General features: G+C 42.7%; 2 protein-coding genes across 4 annotated transcripts; one reads left to right on the forward strand and one right to left on the reverse strand.

Annotated features, from left to right (window-relative positions):
* Positions 1 to 209: 209 nt before the first annotated feature.
* Positions 210 to 11,844, forward strand: thrap3b (thyroid hormone receptor associated protein 3b). 3 transcript variants are annotated; one of them, XM_027031195.2, is made up of 12 exons: positions 211 to 560; positions 2,977 to 3,129; positions 4,403 to 5,194; positions 5,702 to 5,835; positions 6,019 to 6,298; positions 6,381 to 6,556; positions 6,799 to 6,910; positions 7,050 to 7,125; positions 8,323 to 8,483; positions 8,671 to 8,971; positions 9,591 to 9,737; positions 10,043 to 11,844. In XM_027031195.2, exons 2-12 carry the CDS (start codon positions 3,002 to 3,004, stop codon positions 10,295 to 10,297), a joined length of 2,562 nt encoding a protein of 853 aa, XP_026886996.2. In that variant the 5' UTR covers positions 211 to 560; positions 2,977 to 3,001; the 3' UTR covers positions 10,298 to 11,844. The 3 variants fall into 3 exon arrangements, with proteins under 3 accessions (XP_026886997.2, XP_026886996.2, XP_026886995.2); XM_027031196.2 differs by lacking the exon at positions 10,043 to 11,844 and adding an exon at positions 9,184 to 9,314 and having other exon boundaries at positions 210 to 560; positions 5,702 to 6,298; positions 9,591 to 9,683; XM_027031194.2 differs by having other exon boundaries at positions 212 to 560; positions 5,702 to 6,298.
* Positions 11,845 to 12,786: 942 nt separating this feature from the next.
* Positions 12,787 to 18,736, reverse strand: eva1bb (eva-1 homolog Bb (C. elegans)). Its single transcript, XM_027031175.2, has 3 exons — positions 18,499 to 18,736; positions 14,714 to 14,860; positions 12,787 to 13,542 (listed from the first exon to the last, which is right to left on the reverse strand). The coding sequence occupies exons 2-3, from the start codon at positions 14,778 to 14,780 to the stop codon at positions 13,115 to 13,117; spliced, it is 495 nt and encodes a 164-aa protein (XP_026886976.2). The 5' UTR covers positions 14,781 to 14,860; positions 18,499 to 18,736; the 3' UTR covers positions 12,787 to 13,114.
* Between the last annotated feature and the right edge of the window lie 799 nt (positions 18,737 to 19,535).

The raw sequence follows: 19,535 nt of genomic DNA on the forward strand, positions 1-19,535 counted from the left end.
TAAATATTTAAAATGAAAACGTAAATACACAGGTGGTAAGAAATATTTTAATATGGAAGATGTTAATTTTTTTTTTAATGTTCTTAGACTTTTACCCTGGATCTGTCAACATCCTTCTTTCTATTTCTCTATTTAAAACTGAAATTCGTTACTAAAAATGCAAACGAATTTATTCAATCAAAATTTCCCTGGTGTGCTTTTAACAGGAAGGTGTGCGCGCGCGCTAGCTCAGAGCTGGCAAGAACCAGGAAGGAAATTTGACCTCCTGCTTCTGCGTTTTTTGGGGCAAGCAAATGGTCAGGCTGCATAATGCACATATGGCTGTTGCACGATTAATCGATGGGTTGTTTTTCTTTGATTCGGCAGTAACTGAGATGTGTTTTGAGAAAGCTAATTGAACAAGGTGTTTTGCTTTGAAGAATATCAGACTCCGCTAATCCGCTTCGACGTCGAGCGCAAAATATAGCCGAGCCTAGTTAGCGCGCGTGCTAGCTAACCAATTAATCACACTCCCCTCGTGCCCCCGCGCTGAGGGGGTCTTCGCGCGACTTTACAGTGAGGTATGTATTTCTAACAGTATAAATCGCACTTGAATGTTTCGTGTAAGGGACGCACTAGGTGGGTTTGTTCTTGTCTCACGTTTGTTATAACATGCTTCAGTGTTATATTTATCTCGTTAATAGCTGTTCGAGTCGAAGGTATGACTGGAAAAAAAAAGCTATTAGCTAGCTACTGTTAGCTAAGCTAACCTAGCTGCGGTGGAATATGCATAATTAACCAGCTAACCGTAACAATAGCTAACGTTAGCTAGCAAACATTACCGTCGGTAACCATGACAAGACGTATCTAGCTAGTTGGCTAACGCTAGCTCGAAACGTGTATTTGTTAGCTAGCTAGCCACCCTACCGTAGGTAGTTCGCTGGCTAGAGGGATAACTAGCTAGCTAGGTAAGAAGCTATTGAATCTTAGCTCACTATGTCTGCTCTAATATAGCTAACTACCTAGGATACTTTTATTAGCTAGCTAACCTAGCTATCATTTCAAGTAATAAAATGTGCTCTTAAGTTTTATTGTATTTTTCCCAGTAAATATAGCTGTATTACAATTGCAGCAGTTACAAGAGGTCGGTAGATTTTACGTGATAGAAATCTCAAGTTAGCTAATATGGTTAACATCTAGAGCATCTGTTAACTAAATGTCTGCAGTAGCAGCAGAATGGTGCTCATGAATTAGTCACATTTTTTCGCATTTCTGTTCAGCCAGGCTGCACCAAGCACAGCCCACATCCGGTTTCAGATGTAGAAACAGCAGTGAGGGGTAAACTGATGGTGGGGCCTACGCTACTTAAGATTTATGGATAGCTAAGTTAGTTAATGCCAAATGTTTTGTATAGACCAAGTATTTTTGGGGTTGTTTCCTAAGGGGATTTTGCACCTGCATTTGAGATGCATAGCTAGCTTATTCATTGTTTCGGATACGAACTTTAACAGTCAGTAGGGAACTCTTGATTAACAAGACAGTCTAAAGATTGTTCAATATAAAAATAATTATCTCGTGAACGGTTTCTATAAATGTTGCTTTATTTTTTTCTTATTTTTCTATTATTTGTACTATTTTATCAAATCTCATATTTTCAAAATCATTCACGTCAGTTTCTGTCTCCAAAAAGCAATCTGAAATGCACGTCAGTGTGTGAGCACACATAGCTCGGTCAGTGACTTCTTTTGTAGCAGAGCCTTCAAGTAGACCAAAACTTGGAAGAAATATGCCTATAGATTTATTGTAATGCTTCTAGGAATGCTGGTGGTAATTCTGCACAAATGTAAGGACAAAAAGTGTCCTGAGTGATGTTCTCTGATATATTACAGGTCTTTCATTCTATCCGTTTGACTTCTGTTATGGTAAGGGAAAAAAGGGTGTTGAGCTGATGGGAATAGCGTAATGATTAACTGCAGAAGATGAAAGTTCAGTTGTCCTGGTGTTCACTGATTTCAGTGTGTGTATTATTGACAAAGCTTTGAGTCAATGTTTAAGAAATAAAAAGGAAACAAAATAAGACAAACAACTTGCAGTATAAATATTAGCCATACCTTTGGTGTAACTTTGTGGCTGCAGTTATTCAAGTTTTTTTTTTTTTGCAGGCGTGGCTATACTGCAACATCCAGTAAACCAGTAACTCTCCCTGTATGTTAACTTTTAGTGAGAATTTAAGAAAGTCTGTCTAAAACTTAAGTTTGATAATGTTGTTGTAAATATTAACTGGAAATATATTGGAAGTGCACAGCAACATTAATTTTGAAGGGAACTTTCTCTTGGCCTCTAGAGTAGCTATTATTTTTAGTTGTCTTATATTTAGTTTTTATATCATTGCAAATAAGTCAGAAGATTGCAGTTATCGTAACACAAAATTAAACCATATAACCTAACATTTGAGACGCCTCTGTCTGCAGTATTGCAGCATGTAGTCTTGCCTGTGAGAAACTACATATGATGGGGACTATATATATTCTATCACTACATTACTCTTCTACTTCTAATAATACTACTGTTTGCTACTCATGAGTATATTAAAAATTAAAGTTGATCCTAGCTAATATATCCTGTTGCCAGTGGAATTCAGTGTTGAGTAAAGTGGGATTAAAGATTGGAGAAAAATGCTTGCTCCGCATGATTTAGAAAAAGTCTGTCCCTGCTCTCTAATGTTCCCATATGTCAACTTGGTGAGCATGCTGTGAAGCTGCAGCTGTATTATGACACACTTTCCTCTAACGTTTGTGAAGTCCTGAGTAGCTGGACCAGGTGTTTGTGTTTCTAGCTTTAGCAACTAAACAAATGAATAAATGGAAACATAATGAATAACAAAAACCCTCTACACCACTCAGGTCTTGGTGTAGAGGTATTTTACCAGTAGTTGGGAAAGTGTGACTGTTCTTCTCAAATAATTTTTTTAAACTCTTTATTTTCTTCTCCTCTCAGGTTTTGCCAAGACGTGATTACAGAGATGTCCAAGGCACTGAATTCTCCTTCTCACTCACAGTCCAGATCGAGGTCCCGGTCTCGGTCCCGGTCTTACACGCGATCTCGGTCCAGCAGCCGTTCTCGCTCGAGGTCCCGAAAGCATCGTTACAGGTAACCTGCATGCTGCCCACTGACGAGACTGCTTTAGAGCTCTGCCAGCAGACGCTACTCAAGTTACTGCAGTAAGACACGGATGTATAAACCTGTGATTCTGAAAGGCTAGAGTTCTGAAGATTTTAATGTTTGTACTCTGTGAGGTTTCGATATATATTGCATGTAGAGGCTGTGTATGACACAGGATGTCAATACTAAGAATAAGCATGGGTTATCTTGGTGGTGTCACACCTTTTATATTGTTATTGTTAACCTTCTTGTTACATTTGTTAGGTGCAAGAGGTTAGGTGTTTGTATAGTTATTTTTATTTTACTGCAGCATCAGCAGTTACTGCAGTTTATGAACATTGTCAGCCTGTTGTTGCATTTGTATCCTCCTCTGTTTGTGTGTTTGGAATACATCTATGCAGTATTAGGTTTTTGTACATTGGGCCCCTTAAGTTATTTTTTATCATTTTGTCAGCTGCTTATATTTTTCCAGTTAGTGGTTAGTTTTTAAAACAGGAATCTGAATCTTGGGCAAAGGCCGGTCATAAGGAGTTTGATCCTGCACTTGGCAGCTTTGGCACCTTTGATGAGCAGACATTATGCCACTGATGGCACAAATTTAAACTCAGATAAATCAGTTGTTTAAAGTCTCGTGAATCTTTTCTCCATTCTCCTCCTCTTGTCTGTATACTTCCTCTTTTTTATTCTGCCTTTGTCTACTATGTGAAGCTAACGTCATTTAGCATTTCAGCTCGGTCATGTTTGACAACCTTTTCCCAGTTCACTTACTGTTGTATTACTGAGGGCATGTCTGTTCTGCTTTTGAAGAGGTGTTGTGTTTTATGCTCGGTAAACTGCTTGCTTTCTGACTGTGTTCCAATGAAAAAACAGCTGTGGTAAGTACCGGCAAATGTTCATGGTATTTGTGTGTGTTTGTGCTTAGTAATTGTAATTCTTGGAAAAGTTATATTTCACTTTTTGAAGCAACTTCAGAACTTGTGGAACAGTGGTTTACAACTATAGCAGTGGTTATATCAGTAAGAGGATGCCAAGACTGCTTAAAATGCATTTAGTTTGTTGCTTCGTTTAGTAGAATGGAAATATGATGGGACATTGAGTTTACATGGACAGACCGTTTAGTTGTACAGTGCATCAAAGTTGTAAAAGCATCACTTTACCATCCTATATAAGTCCATCTTGCTACTTATTTTTCATGAAACTTACTGAGAAATTTCCCCCTCTAACTTCATTTTTACCTTTGTGCTCTCACTTTGTTCCATAGCTCTAGATCTCGCTCCCGTTCACATAGTCGGGACAGGAACTACCCCTCAAGAGATTTTCAGAGTAATCGTGGATATAATCGTGGTTTTCGTGGCTATCGGCGACCCTACTACTACAACCGTGGTAGAGGTCGTGGGTATTTTCCCCGCGGCTACCACAGAGGTGGAGGAGGAGGTGGTGGTGGTGGTGGTACTGGCAACTACGGCTACCGCTCCAACAACTGGCATGGTGGCCACCGTGACCAGCAACAACCTTATGAGCACCATGCTCACAGCCCTAAGAGGGGGCGCTCTCGCTCTCGAAGCCCTCGCAAGCGTTCCGGAAGTCGCAGCCGCTCTCGTTATTCTGAAAGATCGTCTTCCCGTTCCCGCCATTCCAGCTCCTCTTCACGTTCCTCGTCGCCTCGCCGTCGCAATTCGAGCTCTGGAAAACCCCACTCAAAAGATTCAAAGAGTAAAGCTTCACCAGGAGAGGGAAAAGAGACTACTAGTAAAGAGCGGGAATCCAAGCCTTCCGAAACTGCTCCTGAGGATACTTCAAGCAAATGGGAGAATTTGAGTGACTATGGCACCAGTCCAAATCAGTCTGGCCAAGGGCCAGCAGCATCAGGGACTCAGCCTGAGGTCAAGGTGTCCCTCTCTGGAGCTACGGGTAATGGTGCCTCTGTTTGGAGAAGCAGTGACCCTGACACCAAGAGCTCACCAAAGCCAGGAACAACAACTGGCTTTGGTTTCTTCTCAAAGGAAGACATGAAGGCGGGAGACAAAACGGCCATCTCCACTGCATTTAAAAAGTATGTCATGTTCTATGATTGAGGCCTATTACTCTTTTCTTTTTTCTTTCTTTTTTTTTATCCCTCTCCTATTTCTCTCTCACGGTACTTAATTTATAATCATTCTTTCAAATGTGTTTAGTGTGTGCACAGCAACAAAGCTCCTTGGAAGAATAGAGGGTAAAATGGAACTCAACTCATTTCAAAACGCAAATAAATTCCAAATCTTGCTGGCTGTTGCCGTGTGCACTGAGGTTGTTTGCAATCCCATAATTTAGGAGGTAAAGCTTAGATGATGTAAGTATTTCCCAAAATGAGTCCTGGTCAGTCATGTCTGCTGTGGTGCAGTTTTGAGTGCTCTGTTTTGCTTGTGATGAAACTACTATTTACTACAAAAATAAAAATAGAGCAGCTTTGTTGTCAGTTGCATTATGGTATGATGCGATTGTTCATGTTTAGTAATGAAGTGTAATATTTATAACTCCTGTAAAACCATGTAAAAGAACCACTTTTGTTCATTTACCTCAGGTTTTTGGCGGAGAAGAAAAAGCCAACATCTGACTGGGATAACGGTCAGAATCAAGATCTGGGTTCTGGCGATGCTGAAAAGGAGAAGAGCAGCAGAAAGCAGAGGGGCGTTTTTGATATGGATCCAGTTTATGGTGAGTCAAAGTCTGAAAAGGGTCTCCCTTTCCTGGGTGAGGATGAAGATTACTCCAAGGCCTTGAAAGAGAGAAAGACCGAGGAGGAATCCAAGTATAAAATAAAAGGGACTATATCTGCCCGGGATTTATTTGAGGAACGTTTTGGGAAATGGGACGATGACTCCTTTGTGTCCAACAAAGATTTGGTGCAGCGGGAAGAAGTGGATGAAGACGAACATGTGATTGAGGAGCTTTACCGAAGCCGCAAGCAAGCTGCTCGGAAAGAAGAGAAGGCCTCCAAGAAGAAAGAGAAGAAGAAAAACCGGATCAGTCCATCATCTCCATCATCCCCCAGAACCTCAGAGAGGGCCAAGCCACTCTTCCCTGCAGCAAGGGAGGTGTCACCTCCAGCCAGACCCTCTAAGAAGAGAGACCCCGAATTCAATTTTAGTGTGGAAACATTCACTGATGATGCTGAGAGGTAAATGAAATTTACTAGCATTCTTTTCAATAACACCTTTACCTGAAGTAATTGAAATAGCCAGGTTTGTTCTTTCTCCTAGCTCGTCTGGTGCACTGGCCAAAGAGAGGCGTTTGTCTCAGGATTTAGTGCACCCTCTCAAAAAAGACCACGAGGAGTTTCGCTCCATTTTCCAACACATTCAGGCTGCTCAGCTGCGTCGTAGCCCTTCAGAGCTGTTTGCTCAACACATAGTCACAATTGTGCATCACATCAAAGGTAACTGCGGCTTCCAATCATGGCTAATTGGCTTTCCAAGACTTTTGTTTTCTTGGTTATTGCGTTGTGCCACACTTGGTGCGTGGGAGTTCGTCGGGGTTCAAAGTTTGGACCCATCTATTTTCAGGTTTGAATGCAATACAGCTGGACGTGTGTGTGTGTGTGTGTTGCATCAGTTGTTTAACTACTTGTTTACTTGTTCGTTTATTTATTTTTCCCCCTCATTTCTCCATGGTTTGTAGCTCAGCACTTTCGCTCATCTGGGATGTCACTGAATGAACGATTCGGCATGTACCAAAGAAAAGCAGCACAGATGGAATTGATGAAGCAGAGAAAGAGCCCTGAGATCCACAGGTAAGTGTGTTCACACTCTGGATGTGGGTTGGTATTTAACTTCTTGTAGCAGTAACCTCATACTAAAAACATTTTACTGGTGGGTTTATTCATTCCCCCCCCCCCTTTTTTTTTTTGTGTCTCTCTTGTCTCTGTGTAGGAGAATTGATGTGTCTCCCAGTGCTTTTAAGAAGCACTCTCGACTGTTTGAGGATGTGGAAGAGAGCGAATACAAGGTGACACAAGCGTTTTCAAATCTGAAAATTCCAGCCCAAGTGTGTGCCGGCTGAAACAGCAATGTGCTTTTCCCCCCCATTTAAAGGAGGTGCATAATTCTAATACACAAGAACTCGAGTACCTCTTGTATTACTGAGCATTACGCCCTCCCCCTCCAGCTTTTGAAATATGATTAATCGGTGGGTACATACATACCCACTCAAAAGGCTAATCAAAATGGAAGTGACTAGTGATCCTGTTATCCAAGCCTTTCAATGGACCCCTAAGCAAATGCCATAGTAAGTATTTCTCCTTGAAAATGCATTTTGATCAAGCGAGACTGTACTAATCACCATGGGGAAAGCATGGGGCATGTTGCTTTCCCATGAGATCTGTGCGGTTTTTCCTGTCATGTAGTCTCACTTTTTTTTTTCCCTTTTTTTTTTCCTTTTTTTTTTTTTTTTTTTTTTTTTTTTTTAAGTAGAACTTGCAGCACATTTTCAGCCCGTGACAGCACTGTCCAGTCCTGTAATCAGTATAGCACTGTATATCTTCCTTTGGTTGTCCTCCCACTCATTTTCTGCTAATTGATGATAAGGAAGACCATCTAGAGACAGTATTATTGGGGGGGGAACCATTGTGTATAGTTTAGAGCAGGGTTGCTCAAACCTGTTTCTGGAGATCAGCCCTAACCTAAAAAGTGTAACCCAGTTAATTGGGGTTTTCATGAACTTCAGAATGTTAGAGACAGTTACTTTAGCTAAGGGTTGGGCTGGAACTCCGTAAGAGGACAGTTCTCTTAAGCACTCCTAAAATGGTGGATTTAAATTGTCATTACTCTGAGTCACCAGTAGATGGAGAACTTCATTTGAATTTCAGTGAAGGGTGGTCTACAACTTTTCTTGTTCCATTTTTTTCTGTGTTGCTTACAGCCAAAACATGAAGTGATTTGGTTTTCTATACACGGTTTCACAAACCTAATGCTATAAATAGTCCCATTCTTCCAAAAAACCTTTAGTCTATAACTGCGTGTAAATTTTGTTTGGGAAAAATGGTCCTTTTATTATGATCATGAATTCAAATGCTCAATGCAGGGTTTCATTAAAAATCATTCTAAGATTTAATCAGATTTTGCTCCATGCTATTTAAAAATTGGCTCACAGTTTGAGTACAGAATTGATGTGTTAATTGTGAAGTACATTGCTGTGTTTCCACAGGATTATGGTAAAAAATATGAAGGAGACTCGATGGACCTGCGTTTGGATATTGAGCGCCGAAAAAAATACCCCAAACGGGAGGGGGGAAAAGGCTCCGGTGGGTCCCGCACCCCCAGCCGCGACCTGTCCCCCGACAAGCCCTCCAAACACAAGAAGTCCAAGTAAGTCCTGCAGATGGTTGGGACATGCACTATCTAGTTAAATAGTCTTGAATGATAAATATTTGCATAATGTTAAGAAATTGCATAATTCTGCCTTATTTGTTCCACCTGTATACACCTATGATGCTGTCACTACACAAATGTCCTCTGCCACTGATCACGCCATCATTCTGTCCTTCACCTCAAGGAAAAGCAAGAAGAAGCGTGAGCGGTCTCCTTCCTCCTCTTCCTCCTCCTCCTCTCCCTCCCCGCAGCCGTACCGGCAGAGGGAGTACCACGGGGAGGAGGGCGAGCATGTGGAGAAAGGGGGCTTTGATAAGTCCCGCCTGGGGCCCAGAGAGTACCCGGGGTCTATGGAGCGCGGTCACCGTGACTACGAGGGTGCTCACCTAGAGCGGGGCTACGAGAGAGGAAGAGGAGGGTATGAGCGTGGTGGATACGACCGGGGCGGATACGACCGAGGACGTGGCGGATATGACAGGGGATTTGTAAGTGCACTCTCGATTCTGATTTAACAACGCGGCTCAAGCCGAACCTACCGGCGTTAATAAAGAACGTATGGTCTGGAACGTTTTGCTTGACGAGAATTGTTTTGTTCGCTGCTAATAAGGAACGAATACTAGCAGGTGCCAGTAAATTAGATAATGCCTACACTGACTGATCCTTGTTTCTTGATTGCTTGCTACGTTTGCGTGCTCAGGTGAGGAATTCCATTAACGGAGCACTGTTGCATGATGTCTTCTGTGGAGTTTATCTATCACATTGTGCGTGTGCAGCTCCTGTTCTCTGCATATGTAGTACATCTGAGATTGCTTTCTAACTGTACTCCTGGTGAGCTTCTGCACTATACACTTTCTCCTTTTTTTAAAAATTTGATTAAGCCAAAAAGGATAACTAACTAAGACATAATTAACTAATGTTAGTGGTCCTGAGGCTCACCAGGACTGAAGCAGGAGATATCAGTCTTAGATTAGGATGAGTGACTCAAAAGGGAAATTAACCTGTTCAAATACAAGTACATCTCCAGAGTGTGTTATGACTGTTATGAAAATTAGCTCAACATTTGGAAATAAGATTGTGTAAGTAAAGGGAAATTCTGATTTGCAGCCTAGAATGAGAGGCAGAGGATGGAACAGGGGAAATTACCCTGGCAACAGTAACAATGGTAACCCTTCAAACATGGGTGGGCCTATACGACCACAGGATGAGGAGTGGGATCCTGAGTATACCCCTAAGAGCAGGAAATACTACCAGGTAACCATCAGGTTTTCTGGGGAATGTAGGTGTTAGTTTTTACAATCTGGCTTACTTTTAAACAAAAGTACTGCATGACAGTCAGTTGTATGAATAGCTTTCATCTTGTGTAGTGTCCTAAGATGCATCATTCTAACATTTTGGGTTGGTTTTCTGGACATAATTGAAGCTTAGCCCTGCGTTTAGAAAATCAACCCTTTTGTTTCTGTGCTGAGAAGAAAGTAAATCTGGAAATGTTAATCAGTTCTACTTTGTCTGTCTGTGTGTATCTCTGTCTCTCCCTCCCTCCCTCCCCCTTTTTCTAGCATGATGACCGTGACCGGGAAGGGGAGATGAAGTGGGCTGATGGGCGTGGCCGGGGGCGTGGCCTGTACCCTCGGGGGCGTGGTTCCTTTACTGTGCGCAGGGCGAGCGGCAGCGGCGGCGCTGGCGGCAGCCCCAAGTGGACCCACGACATGTTCCAGGGCACCACGGAGGAGGGAGAGCTGCCCGACGACGGTTCCGAGCTCGCTCACAAAGACGAGGACAAGGCAGCAGACAGCACAGCTTCCAAGCCCTAGACAGACGTTTCCCAAACCCAGTCCTCTCGTGTTCACAGTCCATGTTTTCACTCTGTCCCAGCTCCCTGAGCAGCTCTACCATTGTTCCCAGCATTCTGTGTTCTTCACTGCTTGTTTTGAGCATACTAGGAGTAACTGGGATAGGGCAAATGTGGACTGTTTGGCAGTCCCCGAGGACTGGATTGGGAAACCCTGGTAGAAAAGACCCTCTCTTCCTTCAGTTCTGGTTTGGTCTTTTTCCACACCCCCTCCTCCCTCCCTTTTCTTCTTTCTCTTTAGTGGCTACTGCAGTTGTGATCCATCTACCACAAACACCAGTGTCTCGGTCTGTTGGAATATGCAGTAGCCTTGTTCTTTTGAGCCACTGTAAGTTGCTGTAAGCAGTAACTGCTATTTTGTTGATTTTGTTTTTTCGAATGTGTTGTGACTTTGATTTAATATCCAAAGTTCATTTGTGTGGGTTTTGATTTTTCATTTGGCAACAGTAGAAAATAACGTTCTAGCCAGCCCTCTTCTGTTTTTGACTGGAAGAATCTTTAATTTCTGCTCTCTGCACGCACGAGACTTCGCACTTGTGCCTTAGAGCCGGGAACTGTAGTTAAGTGTAACTTTTTATTATTAATGGTAGTAGCGTTTTGCGTTTTTGATTTAACGTTTCCCAAACTAGCTTTACCTACCCCTTTTCCCATTTGCTACATGAAAAGATGAATCCATGTAGTGCCGGTGGTTGTTGGATTTGTTGTGTACAGAGATATGGGCTCTTGGATCTGAAGTAAAGCTGTGCTGTATAAAATTCAGACTGTATTTACTCTGTGTCTAATCTGTAGACTATGGCCTATAGCACCTTTTTATCTCTGCACTAACCCACTGTGTACCAGACACATTTTCAACAGGAGGTAAGTAATAAACTGTCAAGAGTATGTTAAACTTCATGTTTCATATGTGCTTTCAGACCCAAAATAATTAGTTTTTTTTTTTTTTTTTTGATTAAAGGTGAATTGTAATACATGTCTGACCTTTGTGTAACTTTGTTTTTGCATTTAGCCTGTTTAACTTGTACTTTTGTGCCACAGTAACATGGTTTTGATTTTAAGTGTGGATGGATAAATGGCTAAAACTAAGGAGAGATTGATGCATCATCTTACTGTGGCCTCTGTATGCAAAGTAACATGCAACAGATCAGTGCGATTACCATATTTTAGATGAACAGCAAAAACAGCATTTTAGCTACACAAATTTTTAGAATCCCAGTACCACAAGTCTTTTTTTTTTTCTTTTTTTTTTAATTTTATTAACTGATTTTGTCCTAATGGCATCAGAGTGCTGTAATACCTTGTGAATCTAAAATGCACCCCCTGCAATTGAAACAACCTCAGTGCTGTTTGTAGACTGTCCTGGTGTCATCCTCAGTACTTTATTATTATTTTTTTTTGTGCTTGCTTCATTTGTAATTACTATGAAACTGTTTTGTTACATTTATACTATTCTGGCAGTGCTTTGATTTTTGTCTGTGTTTCTGTTTCAATAAAACCCTTGGTTTATTTACAGAGACGTGTTCTTCGCTGATTGAGGTTGGGAGCCGTATCAGCGGCGTTTCACCAGAGGCTGTGCTGCTGCAGCTGTGAGCCATTACATCAAATAACATGGGAAGGGGTCAACTGCAATAGCTTTGCTCAACACAAACTGATAGTTGCACTTGTGCATAGCAGCGCGACAGCTGAGCAAACGCTACGGTGCTTTATGCTGACACAATTATAGGGCTAATAACTCACTGGCATTTCAACATGATTGCCACTGCCATGAAGCAGTGGTGAATGTGTCCTTGTTTTTCTAATGCTCATAAAAATTCAGGGAAGGGTACAGTTGCTGTGAATAGCAGTCAGGACATACGGTTGATGAGAAATAAGTAAATGTTAATGGCTATCAGCATGTAATGGTTTACTGTTGATCCATACATCACACATAAATGGGCCTTTTGGCTGCGCAGCACATGGACAAAGCCCACATAATCGTTCGCAGTCAGCACCTTGAAACTGTATAATAAGTTCTTTGATCATATCTCTTATCACTGTCTTCCAGTTAGACAGCCATATGCAGGGGAGTTCACCTGTGCTGCATTTCAGTGCCCATACTTGCATACTACTCACCTGCCAAACTGGGCAAAAAGTACAGTTAAAACTAAACATAAGTGTAGTCTGGACCCTTTCAGAGTCACTGCATTGGAGAGTGTGGTAACACTCAGTGACATGTAGGCTCCTGACAGCCTTGGACACCACTTTGTCACTGCGGGAAGTTCTTTAACACTGGGAGAGCAGGGATGTAAAAAAACAACAAGAAGTGGGCATGAAGGGTAAAGAGGACCATGGTGCTCTTGTTGCCTTTTTCTGGAATTGAGTTGAGTTGAATGTTTGTGTGGAATCAAAGAAAACTTAAATAAATAAATAAAAATCCTAAGAGATTCAGAGGATTCTGAACAAATATACATTGGCTGATTTTACACAAATAATTTAATTTTTTTTAATAGTTAAAGAAGATCTAAACATTACACAATATATATTTGTAGACACAAAATATACAGGACCTACTATTTCTTTAAAAAAAATATCAAATACTCAGATCCCACGATTAAGGAAATGTGCATGGGGTAAAACAAGACATCAAACTGAACACTTAACAAGGGCACAATTCATTGACCAAGATCATCATCTTTTGCTATTCAGTAACTTGAACTCTGGGTTCTCAAACTCAGTTTTATACATCTGTAGCTGTCCTTGACCAAAGAAACTTTGGGGACTGTTAAATAAGTGTAATGTCCCTCTAGCGGTAGTGTACCCGTCCAAGTGTGCCAGTTCCTGTGGCTAGAATATCTGGTTGTCCATTTCTCCAGATCTCCCTAACAATTCGTTCCCTCTCCTCCAGTCGCCGAGCTCTCTCTAGCTCCTCTGCAGAGGTGAAGACGTTGATGCTTCTGATGGTCCCGTTTGACGGGCTGTGGTCGCTCATGGGCGCCATGGTAACTTTCGGCACCTCTGCCTCCTCGCCGTCTGCCTGGTCAGCGCTCTCGTCCTCTGCCTCGTTCTCGTCTACCACGCTGGACTGCTTGAGCTGCCTCCTGCCGGGAGAGGAGGGCATCGCCGTGGCAGGGTGTGGCCTGCAGGTGGCGCTCAGGATGAGGAGAGTAAGAGCCAGCAGCAGCCCAAAGCACACGCCCAGCATGAAGTACAGCGCGAAGCTCTCCAAGTTGTCTGTGTTGGACAATATGAGGGAGATAAAACTTGAATCAAAACGGGCACACTAAGAACACTTTTTCAGGCACGGTGTACAAACAGAATATGGTGGTATTTAGAATGTTAAGAAAGGCCAAAACAACTATTGCGAATGGGTGAGACTATTCTAGTGAATTTCCAGCAATCCCAGAGAAATGTCTGCGTTTGTTTATGTTTGCATAATTGGCTGGTGTGAGCCTTCAGAACCTTTAATTCCATAATTCCATTTGTGGAACAACAAAGGCATCTGATCAGCTGTGAAAATAGCTCGGAGCTTTTAGGTCGAGTCTTTGAAGACGCTGAGTCAGTCCACGTGTTGGTTCTGTCCCGTATTCCAACACGTTTGGGACAGTTAAGGATGAAAAGCACCCGATTACTTGGCTTCTGTGTGTTTGGACCAAGAACAGAAGAAAACCCTGTTATAGCTATTATTATTATTGGGAATTCTAGGCTTACCAAAAAGAAAAGAAAAAAAAGACATTCTTCAAAGGAATTAAGCAATATATTAAAGAGACTGGAACAAAATTTCCCCCTGCTACTTGGAATAATATTTATTCATCAATGTTATCACATATGTCACCAGTGCAGAAACGTGTTTTTCGCGGACTTTGCACTGACGCACTTTGCAAGTTTTGCAGAGCAACTATGGGTGGAGAAGGAATTTGCTTGGGGAGCGCAAACGTGTGAAGTGAAACCAAGCAGAACATTTGGGTAATGGGAATATGGGAGGATCTTCAGCTCCTGAGACCGTGACAGTGAAACCTTCTCCCCAGTCTCAGCTGCACCAGAGATTCAGTAAGATTCTTCCTCTTAACTTTGGCTTTTCGGACACAGGGCAAGCCTAGTCTCAGACCTTAGGTTATTGGAGATAATCCTTAAAGCAATACGTCACCTGATAAGATTGCTTATAATAATATTGCTTATAGGCATGTGTGTTAAACGTTAGTCTGTGTTTTTGTGTACATGCATGTATCATTCCATGTATCCACGTATCTCTGTTACAAATGTGATCAGTACAGACTGGTGAAGTTACTAATAATACAACCTTTAAAAGATACATCTCTTCACAGGTATAGCAGTATAGAAAGTGAACATGAGGGGTGTTATAATGTACTGTAAATAAGACCATAAAGTATGTAGCATACTGCACCTTTAATATGGGCGTAAGTGGCCATGCTGTTACTCAGCAGTTCCATATCCTTTGTCACAGGATTCATTCTGCTTCTCTCTGGCTGTCACACACCTGAGTCCTGTGCTTCGGTACCCATAACGCCCCTCGTGCCTTGGTCCTCAGCAGCTGGGGGTTAAAAAACAAAAGCAAAAAAAAACCTTTCATGCATAAGATATGGCAGAAGTGGGAAAGGCTGTTGTTAGTCAGACAGGGAGCTTTAATGCACTGCATGGATGGGAACACTGCAGTGGCTCTTGTGTTGGCCCACAAAGCTGACGATGCACCAGCACTAAAAGACAGAGTCTGCATTTCCAGTCTCACAGTTTCTTCAGTATGAATATGAGCTGTGGTGTGTGTGGTACTGCCTCAGCATCAGAACATGGGAACTTTGCATGTGTGTTAATTCTTTCATCTGGGAATCTGAGATCTCTGTTTGTGTGTGTGTATGCTCTCACACACACACACACACACACACACACCCACCCCCATATTCTGGCCTCAGTCAGGCTTTAAAAAAAACTTTTTCCCACAAGATCTTCACACACTCTGGGAAAACACTGGAACCCCAACTTCTGTCGTGGCCTCTAAGGAGGAAGACAGGATGTGTGTGTGTGTGTGTGTGTGTGTGTGTTTTTGTTGGGGGTTGGGTGGGAAGTGAAGGCAACAAATGCTTCACACAGTGACCTCAAGAAAATGTTTGGAAACAACTTTTGGAACTTTTCCTGAACTTGGGCTTATTGTGAATTACTCAGGACTGAACTCAGTCTGGTGGTGTTTGGTCAATACCTTATGCAATTGAAGCACTATAATAGAAACACGTCGATCACTTTTCAAATAACACATATGAGTTCCAACAAGACTGCATACTCAACAGTCACCATTTCAATCATCATTCCAGTCTGAAAAATACATGTGTATTTTTGCTCTTGAGTGAATGTTCATGTTAAATATGTGAGTGCCTAGAAAGCAAGGCTCTGGCGCGCGTGACCACATGACCCATGAGCACAGAGGGGCAGAGGGGCTGTGTTGTTCTGTTCCTGCCTGTTTCCTGTTTGAGAGCTTGTAATTACTGCAGTCTGTAATCTAGTGCATCAGGGTACAAACTTCCTCCCACCCTGATGCCTATCTGAAGTAAAGAAAATTCAGGTCAAGCTCAGCCTACCCTGGCCCAGACTCGTACGCTGTGTTCAGTGTGGTGACTCCTACTTTTTCTCTCTTGCGCGCTTAAACAATTAAACAAGATAATTGTTGTGAGCACTGATTTATCTCCTTTACTGCTGAAGATGAACAATGTGATTAAATGAAACACAAAGTCTGTAAAGCTTTTCAAGCACAAAATGCTTGCTCCCCAACACACACACACACAAGATGCCTGCTCCCAAACACATGCGCACACACAAAATGCCTGCTCCCAAACACACACACACACACACACACACACACACAAGTTGCCTGTTTCCGAACACACACACACAAAATGCCTGCTCCCAAACACACACACACAGAATGCCTGCTCCCAAACACACACACACAAAATGCCTGCTCCCAAACACAGGCACACACACACAAAATGCCTGCTCCCAAACACACACGCGCACACAGAAAAAAGGCCTGCTCCCAAACACACATGCACACACACAAAATGCCTGCTCCCAAACACACACACACACACACACACACACACAAAATGCCTGCTCCCAAACACACGCGCGCACATACAGAAACTCACAAAATACCTGCTCCCAAATACACACACACAAAAATGCCTGCTCCCAAACACACACACGCACGCACACACAAAATGCCTGCTCCCAAACACACACATGTGCACACACACAAAATGCCTGCTCCCAAACACACACACACAGAATGCCTGCTCCCAAACACACACACACACACACACACAAAATGCCTGCTCCTAAACACACACACACGCACACACAAAATGCCTGCTCCCAAACACACACATGTGCACACACACAAAATGCCTGCTCCCAAACACACACACACACAAGTTGCCTGTTTCCGAACACAGACACCCAAAATGCCTGCTCCCAAACACACACACACAGAATGCCTGCTCCCAAACACACACACACACAAAATGCCTGCTCCTAAACACACACACACAGAATGCCTGCTCCCAAACACACACACACAAAATGCCTGCTCCCAAACACACAGGCACACACACACAAAATGCCTGCTCCCAAACACACACGCGCACACAGAAAAAAGGCCTGCTCCCAAACACACATGCACACACACAAAATGCCTGCTCCCAAACACACACACACACACACACACACACACACAAAATGCCTGCTCCCAAACACATGCGCGCACATACAGAAACTCACAAAATACCTGCTCCCAAATACACACACACAAAAATGCCTGCTCCCAAACACACACACACACGCACACACAAAATGCCTGCTCCCAAACACACACATGTGCACACACACAAAATGCCTGCTCCCAAACACACACACACAGAATGCCTGCTCCCAAACACACACACACACACACACACACACACACACAAAATGCCTGCTCCCAAACACACACACACAGAATGCCTGCTCCCAAACACACACACACACACACACACACAAAATGCCTGCTCCCAAACACATGCGCGCACGTACACAAATTCACAAAATACCTGCTCCCAAATACACACACACAAAAATGCCTGCTCCCAAACACACACGCACACACACAAACACACAAAATGCCTGCTCCCAAACACACACACACGCAAATGCCTGCTCCCAAACACTCCCAAAAACCACACATACACAATGCCTGCTCCCAAACACTCCCAGAAACACACATATCCCCCAAATGCCTGTTCCCATGAACATTCCCAGAAACACAAATCATCTATGCACAAACACATACCAAGGATGTAATAACAGGACCCACCATGGTCCTAGTCAGCCAAGAGGAAGCCAGCCACAGTGTCTCAAAATACCTTAATCAGGGTAAACATATAGCAGCCTGGGACATGACTGGATGTTTATGCAGCCATGAATCACCCACCCAGAGGCAAGACATCTTTAACACAGGCCACTTCCCAACAACCGCAGTATTTCCTAGAACCATGAACCTGCTGTAATCCCAGCACCATCTGTTACCCATAAAGTGCGAATGAACACACACACACACACACACACACACTTGGGAAACATCTCTTTGCTTCTTAGGTCATGGCTGATGTACAACGTCAATGATCTCCACAGTGTTGTCATATGGAGTAATGCATTTCTGCTTCATGCTATGTTCTCTAAGCAGATGCACTAATGAAAAAAAAAAGCCGCTTAATTTTTAAAATTTCCTTTTATAATGATTTTTATATAAATGTACCACAAATGTTAAATGAGATCCATTAAGCAACATGTGACCCTTTGATGCTCATGTAGATGTTTGTAAATCAGCTTTTCTTTGGATAGTTCTGGCCAATCCAGCTCTTCAATGCCACATCCAGAAAAAAAGACAAAGTGGTAGTGCTGTTCTTACGATAACTGCAGTGAGTGCATTACCAAAATTAGGAACCAGGCAAGACACTTTTGTTGCACAGTTATCATCTAACTTGCATTATTATCAGCAGTAAAAACAATTATAAAAACAGTATCTGTTAATAAGTGTTACTCATTTAAGGTCATGATAATATAACCCTTTGAAAATAATCTCACTTCAGGCCTACTGTTTTAATACAATAATATAGAAACAGACAAGAATTCAATATCCTTACTCACTTTTGATGATATTGGACCATCAGGTTTCTAATGTCTCGACATAGCGAGCATCCCAAAAATCATCCCAGCAGGAATACGGACGTCCACGGTGGCTGGCTGAGAGCCGTGTTCTGCTCCTCTGAGGGGCTGAAGTGGGAGCGGAGGAGAAGTGTGAAAGGAGGAACTTTACTGGTCAGAGAGGGCTCCCAACTCTGGGAGGTGCCTTTCCTTACGAGAGCTAGAGTCAGACAGCACACACACACACACACACACACACACAAAGCTGCATTGGAATACTATTCCCCCTCCCTTCTTTCACTCTCTTCATCACACACACACACACACACACACACACACACACACACACACAAAGCTGCATTGGAATACTATTCCCCCTCCCTTCTTTCACTCTCTTCATCACACACACACACACACACACACACACACACACACACACACACACACACACACACACACACACACACAGCTACAGTACAAGCCCAAGGGACAGAGAGAGGTTGTTCTCTGTCAGGAAAGGAAAAAATGGCTGGGAGGAGTTGTATTTCTCTCTGGACTCTAACTTCCACCCCCGCACCAGTGACAGATCGCTGCTCTACTCAAAGCAGCCCCTTTGTTTGGCTTGTTCTTCAAACAGTTTTATTCACCGTTCTGTCCTCCAGAGTCCTTTTCTGATTCCAAGTGTTTACAGTGTGTTTACTCAGGCCTTCTGTGGGCTCAAACCTCAACCAACAGTGTGCTTAATATACTGCAGCACCATAGGCGCTCAGCCCTTAACACAACACAATACAACCACAACAATAACAGCACACTGCAGACATCAAACCCTCAATGTATGATGACACACCAGTTACAACAAATAGTACACAACACCATACCCAAAATGTACTGTATATGGGCACAATAACAGCACACCCACAACTTGTAGTCTGTATACCATATGCACATTATAACATATGCACGCCAATGTCAAATCAAAATTAGAATATGTTATGTATTTGTGTTTGGTGCAAGTCCCATATCGGCACACTCTTCCTCCC

The sequence above is a fragment of the Electrophorus electricus genome, chromosome 2, assembly GCF_013358815.1.
Source record: "Electrophorus electricus isolate fEleEle1 chromosome 2, fEleEle1.pri, whole genome shotgun sequence".
In the NCBI taxonomy this organism is placed as follows: domain Eukaryota; kingdom Metazoa; phylum Chordata; class Actinopteri; order Gymnotiformes; family Gymnotidae; genus Electrophorus; species Electrophorus electricus.